Here is a 6,903-nt window from a genome sequence, read left to right on the forward strand (position 1 = left end):
AAAATTACCTTCGCTGCCAAATTTATTTTCTCCACAGAACAAGAGGCACTGTAGTGCACTTTTATTTTCTTTATTCCATAAGACAGTCTGGAAGGCTGGGAGTATCCATCCCATTTTATAGATGAGGAAAGTAAGATTCGGAGAGGTGAAGTGATTTATGGAGCTTGCAAAAGGCATGGCTGGTGGGTAGGGGAGGAGAGGATGTGACACAGTAGGACCTGGTAAAAGAAACCACATCGTTCTCACCCCTCAGGTAAACCCAGACATCCTATGGCTGTAGATGCCTCAAGTTTCACCTTATCTTCATTGTTGTATCTTTTTCAGCATTTCCTTTTGATTTCCACCGACCTGAAGTATGAAACACCCTTAAAACGGCAACCAAGTTTCTACGGTTGGGAAGGTCTGGATCTCATAAATGGACAGTGGATGGGGAAATCAGTGCCCTGATTGCTGGTTTGGAGTCCGCTCCAGGAAGTCACTGGCCCTTAATCCCACCGACTGTCAACTGAGAAGGAGAAAACAGTGCACGCTGGAGTCTTAAAGTTCCTGTGGAGTGCCTAGGTTGAAAATTTTCCTTCTCAAGCCCTCTGCGACAGAGGGAGCAACTGGGTTAAAGAGTTAAATCAGGATGTGTGTGTCTCTGTGCATGTGTAGGGAGGATCACTTGAATGTGTGTTCATGTTTCAATGCATGTTGTGTGTTTCTTTGTTTATAAGATTCTGTGAACAAGAGCTAGGCCTGTGCTTCTGAAGAGGTGTGTGAGAAACGTGTACGGACAAGATTTGAATTGGTGTTGTCAGTGGAGATCCCTTCAGCCCTTTCAGTTCTCAAGGGTTCTCCCCCTTCCTGTATGTTGGATTTTGTGTTTTATATTTACTGCTACTGTCCCCTGTATTTAATTAAAATTGTTTTCTATCGATGTCAACCTTGTCTTTTTATTTGCAAAATTTCCTGTCCCTTTGAAAAATAAAATAAGACAGAAAAGAGGGAAGAGAATTTAGCATCTTTAATGTTGATGAAAACTGAGGTTGTGCAGATTTCAAGGCTTGATTTTTGCCTCTTAGGTGTCTGGAAGTTGTATCACTTCTTTAAGTTTTAGGGTGTTTTCCTTCCCAGATTAAATTAAATGGCAGTGCTGAGTACTAGCCCTGGATAACTCACACTTTGATGATGATGATGATGATGATGATGATGTTGTTAGAGCACCTAATCAATGGGGTGTAATTGGAACAAAAGAGGAGGAAGGGGAGACTGGCATGGAGGATGTAAGAAATGAATAGAAACCACAAACTTTGCTTTTGTGTTGTTTGTAATCTAGTGGGGGGATGGAAGAGAGCAGTTGATTGGAGTGCTAACCATATGCCAGACCCGATGTAGGTTACTTCAGGAGTGTCGGTTCATTTCGTTCTCACAGCCTCTCTGTGAAGAATTATGATCCCATTTTATAGATGAGGACACAAAGGTCAAGAGAGATTAAACACACAAACCTGGTAAACAGCAGAAGTAGAAACTGAATCCAAGTCTTTCTGATTCCCAAGTCGTTGTTGTTTACAAGAGGTAGGACTAGAAACTGAAATCACTGAAAGCTCACTTACTACTCTGAACGAGACACTGCAGACAAAAGCATGATCGTAGAGTACTGAGTCGCCAAAGAAAGTCAGACTGCGCACATCAGGCCATAACAGCCGCCCCTTCCGTGCTTGTTGTAATGAAACTGGCATGTTTAACGCTTTGGGGGTGCTCTTTTGCGATATAAAAGTTACTCAAGGTATATCCACAACGTCACTCTGAAACATTACAAATGTTCAGTGGTGGCATTTATTTAAACATGTTCATTTTTCTCAGCTGGTGGGGGTGAAACTCCAGGCTGATTTATTCATTAGAGCAGCGACCCGACCCAGATTCAGCACGTTTTCCAGTACTGCAAGCACTTCCAAAGCAAAAGGGAGCTAGGTCGTGCTAAAAACTGCTGGATTTAGCTCGCTTGGCTTTAGCCTGGAGACAATGACTAGTGACTACCCAAAAAAGGTCAACACGGGAGGGCAGTCTAACTTACCTGAGAGAAAAGCGGTTGTGCGATGAGTTTGGGGCCTCGGCACTTGCCGTAGCCCCTCCTGCTGCGGAGCCGGCCGCGCCTGCGCGCTGAGTCCCGGAAGTGGACCTCGGGACCTCGGGACAGCGCGGCAGCTCTCTTCAAAGCGGCGCCGGGCGTTGATATCCGTAGTCGCCGCCATGAGTCGCAACTACAACGATGAGCTGCAGTTCTTGGAAAAGATCAATAAAAACTGCTGGAGAATCAAGAAGGGCTTCGTGCCCAACATGCAGGTGAGACGGGGGGAGCGAGAGCCGGTGGCGCCGGGCCTTCCCGCCGGGGGCTCGCGGCGCCTCGGCCTCCCGCCGGGCCTCCTCGCCCTCTCGTTGCCCCACGAGCGCCGGGGCCGTCCCACCCCCGTCAAAGCCCCTCTCACCCCACCCTCTGGCCTCGGGACCGGGGTCCCGACGCCGTCTCCCCGCTGAAAGGTCTCCATACCACGTGGATGAGCAAAGCGGGGTTTGTCTAGGCGGGTTCCCAGCAAGTGCGAAGGCGGCGTTTGCAGACCCTTTTCACACATGAGTGTCACAAACGCACCGTACGAGGCGTTCCATTCCCGGGCTTCGGGGACGTTCGTTGCCTTTGACGAGGTGGCACGGCCAGTCCGGGGTAGAGTTGCTGGGACTGGAACTCCATTCCTCCGCGTCCTGCTGGTCATGTGACCTTTACAGATGCGGGTTCGCCCGAACCAGATGGTAGCATTCGCTGCTCCGCGTTGGTTTTTAATAAAGCGGTTTTGTTCCTCACGGCAGCCTGGAAAGGGCAGGCATGGGGGTGACACTGGTTAACAGAGGGGTACAGGTTTCAGGTGCACAATTCTGCCCCTCATCTGTGCCCTGCATTGTGTGTGCACCACCCCAAGTCAAGTCTCCATCTGTCACCATTTGTCCCTTCTTTACCCTCTTCTGCCTCATTGCCGATAGCCCGTCCGGCAGTCATCACCCTAAAACCTATTGATACTGTACAAGCGCAAGAACACTGAGACCTTTGGGCAGTAAGAGCAATTGACTTTTATCACCTGTACAAAGTGTATTACCTGTTACATTCTTAAAGGTGGCTTTGAGAATAGGAGAATGAATAAAACACTTGGGGAACCTTTCAATATACTACATTTTTAAGATACACAGTTGACCCATGAACAACTCAGGTTTGAACTGCATGGGTCCATTTATACATGGACTTTTTTTCAATAAATACTATAATTTCCTTTTCTCTAGCTTACTTTACTGTAAGAATGTAGTACTAGTACATATACAAAGTACATGTTAACTGTTCATGGTATCAGTAAGGCTTCCAGTTAGACTATTATTCTTAGTTAAAAGTTTTTTGGGGAGGGGGTTCAAAAGTTATACACAGATTTTCAACTACTTGGTTGGGGGAGGGGTTTGTCAGTGCCTTAAACCCCCACTTTTTCGGGGGGCAACTGTTTAAGGATGGGAACATCTTGTACTTTTTTATAGGAAGTTTTCTGCTTGTTTAAGGTAATGTGAAAGTATTTTAGAAAGAGTAAAGCAAAATGAATATTGCATACAGTATTTGTATTCTATCCACTGTCTGTACGTCATGTACATGTGCTCAGACATAGTTCTTCATTTTTTTTGGTACCAGGTTGAAGGAATTTTCTATGTAAATGATGCTCTGGAAAAATTAATGTTTGAGGAATTAAGGAATGCGTGTCGAGGTGGCGGTAAGTGCATTAGAATTTTATATGTGGTCAAGTAAGTAATGTCTTTCCTGTAGCCTGAAAAATATGGTAATTCAGATAATTATTTAAAAATACAGAAATATTGTCAAGAAACGACCAAGACTTGAAATGAGACCCAAAAAACTGTTTTTAATTTGTGCTTATATTGTTAGCTACCTGACCTTGTAGAAACCATTTGGAGTAGTTTGGAACTGGTTGGTTTTGAAGCCAACCTTGGGTAATAATAAGAGCTGTCATTTATTGTGCATTTACTATGTGCCGGCACTTTACCAGGTGCTTAACTTAGGTGATCTCATGTAATTCTTAGAGGAATTCTAAGAGGAAGATACTATCTCCATTTTAAAGATGTGCAAGTCAAGGTTCAGTGAGGCTAATTAATTTTAATTGTCAGAGGTTGCACATCTTCTTGGTGACAGAGCCAGATTTCAGACCCAGAAGTAACTGATTCCAAAGTCAGTATTCTTAACCAGTACACTGATTAGCCTTACTCAACTTCAGTTATCTCATCTATAAAGGACATTGTATTACACCTATTTTGCAGGATTCCAGTGAGCTTATGAGATAAATGTAAAAAGCTCTAATAGTAATGGTGGAATTGAAATCTAATTTTAATCCTTTTATTTTTTAGATCAACAAACGTAGTCCCACCTGCCTCCTGCCACAGTATGTTCACTTGTCTAAAATGACAGTGACCAAGTGACAGAGCTGGAATTAAGAGTTCTCTGACTCTTAATCCCGTGTTTTTTCAACTCCACATTGCACCTCTTTGTCACTAGAGTAAAACCAATATTGATGTTTTTTGATAAATAAGGTGAACTATGAAAGAATACATTTTTTATATTGACAACATAATGTTTAATAATTAGGTTTTACATTTCCCAGTACATTTGCAAACAACCTTCCCTGGTTTGCACAGAACACTGACGGGTGTTTGTCATTAGCCTGGCCGCCCTCACTACCTCTCTGTGCATGTGCTGCCGTCTAAAGACGCTGCCTTCACACTTCCATCTCAAACGTCCTTTTATATTGTTTTAGTAGTCCTCATCACATCCCTTCACGTATGCAACCTAGAAATGTAGGAATATACTTACTAAAAACCAAATGTGTCCTCTAATTTTGGATTTTTGTCTTCAGGTGTTGGTGGCTTCCTGCCTGCCATGAAACAAATTGGCAATGTGGCGGCCCTGCCTGGGATTGTTCATGTGAGTCCATGTTCAGAACTTTAATCATTTATATTTTCTCTTAGTCTAAAAGTTTGTTGAATAGATAAATGACCATGCCTAACTATAGTGGTGTCATTTAGACCAGTGGTCGCCAACCTTCCGGACCTCGTGGACCACCGGTTGGCAACCACTGATTTTGAACATCTAGAAATAACCCTGGGACATAAAGAAATAATGGGCCTGAATAATATCAGATTCTGGTTGCCGCCTATAAGCGTTTGAGAACTTTGGAAGTAGTTTTTAATGTGTTCTTGTTTTTTTGTCATTATGCATCGTTTTTCCTGGATTAGTATACACCACTATTGTAGTTTTCACTGGCCCCATTTAAGAGGATGATTGGAGAAGGAACGGAAAGAAGTTTAAGGGTTGGGATTGAGGAGAAGGAAAGAGGACAGTGTAGCATTCTGGACGTGATTGAAAAAGAGGGTAGTGATGAGGCAGAGAATTAGTTACAATACAGAGTGTCCAGGAGCCGAGGAACTGGAGAAGGCTCCAACCCAGGAATGAATGAGGGGAGTGAATTAATGGAGCCCCGGTGACCTGGAGCTCCAGCCTCAGGCCCCAACAGAGGCAAGTCTTGTTCTTCCTCATTCTCTAGATCAGTGGTTCTCAACCTGTGGGTCGAGACCCCTTTGGGAGTCAAACGACCCTTTCACAGGGGTCGCCTAAGACCATCAGAAAACACATATTTTTGATGGTCTTAGGAACCGAGACACCGCTCCTCTATCCGTCTCCAGGTGGATCTGCCCACATGCAGATACAACCACATACAGTACCCGGCGTATTAAAGGGTCGCAGCATTAGGAAAGTTGAGAACCACTGCTAGATGCTCATTCTGGCCTTCAGGCTGTGGACAGGGTGGGGCCTCCTTCACACGACCCTGACCCCTCCCTTCCCCCCAAAGCCCAGGACGCCACTCCTCCCCTCCAAGCCATTCTGCACAAACAAGGCCAGACTAGCATCCTGCTCAGGTTTCCTGGCCTGTGCTGCCTTGGGCCTCACCCCTGCATCTCCCCGTCTGCTGAGGGTATCACAGGGACAGAGGCCTGGGCCTCTTGCTACTCCTTTTGTTTAAGGAAACAAGTAAAACGAATGTTCTTAGCAAAAGAAAAAGGGTAGTGAAAATAACAGATAAAACTGGATGGTATAAGTGGGCTCCCACTACAGTCTAACGTTCAGATTCCATCATTACAAGTAGATGTTAAAAATGAATCCATCCTAGCCCTAACCGGTTTGGCTCAGTGAATAGAGTGTTGGCCTGCGGACTCAAGGGTCCAGGTTCGATTCCGACCAAGGGCATGTACCTTGGTTGTGGGCACATCTCCAGTAGGGAGTGTGCAGGAGGCAGCTGATCGATGTTTCTCTCTCATCGATGTTTCTAACTCTATATCCCTCTCCCTTTCTCTCTGTAAAAAAATCAAATATATATATTTTTTAAAAATGAATCCATCCTACAGACATTTTTTGAGGCCTTTATGCCAGTTTCTATGCTGGGCAGTGGGGAGGCAGGGATAAAAAGACATGGCTTAGTGCCCATCAGCAGATGAATGGATTAGAAAGCTGTGGTACATCTACACAGTGGAATACGATGCTGCTGTAAAAAAGAAGGAATTCTTACCATTTGCAACAGCATGGATGGAACTGGAGAGCATTATGCTAAGTGAAATAAGCCAGTCAATGAAAGAAAAAATACCACATGATCTCACTCATGTATGGATAATAAAGACCATTATAAACTGAGAACAAAAATAGATACAGAGGCAGAGCAGCCTGGAACAAACTGTCAAAGTACAGCGGGAAGACTGGGGAGGTGCTGGGGGTAAGAGATCAACTGAAGGACTTGTATGCATGCATATAAGCATAACCAATGGACACAAGACACT

The 6,903-nt window shown here is 44.5% G+C and overlaps 2 protein-coding genes across 2 annotated transcripts in view; both read left to right on the plus strand.

Annotated features, from left to right (window-relative positions):
* BPIFC (BPI fold containing family C) overlaps positions 1-1,146 on the plus strand; it is a 23,239-nt gene extending 22,093 nt beyond the window's left edge. Inside the window, exon 12 of the mRNA XM_015567573.1 lies at positions 1,117-1,146. Within this exon, the coding sequence (XP_015423059.1) occupies positions 1,117-1,146 (30 nt within the window). The remainder of the gene's footprint in view (positions 1-1,116) is intronic.
* A 990-nt stretch (positions 1,147-2,136) lies between these two features.
* The window catches only part of RTCB (RNA 2',3'-cyclic phosphate and 5'-OH ligase), a 16,850-nt gene continuing 12,083 nt past the window's right edge, over positions 2,137-6,903 (plus strand). The window contains 3 exon segments of the mRNA XM_006779525.2: positions 2,137-2,325; positions 3,701-3,779; positions 4,932-4,999. Of these exon segments, the coding sequence (XP_006779588.1) occupies positions 2,233-2,325; positions 3,701-3,779; positions 4,932-4,999 (240 nt within the window). The 5' untranslated portion in view covers positions 2,137-2,232.

This window comes from Myotis davidii, unplaced genomic scaffold (assembly GCF_000327345.1).
Source record: "Myotis davidii unplaced genomic scaffold, ASM32734v1 scaffold120, whole genome shotgun sequence".
Classification (NCBI taxonomy): Eukaryota; Metazoa; Chordata; class Mammalia; order Chiroptera; family Vespertilionidae; genus Myotis; species Myotis davidii.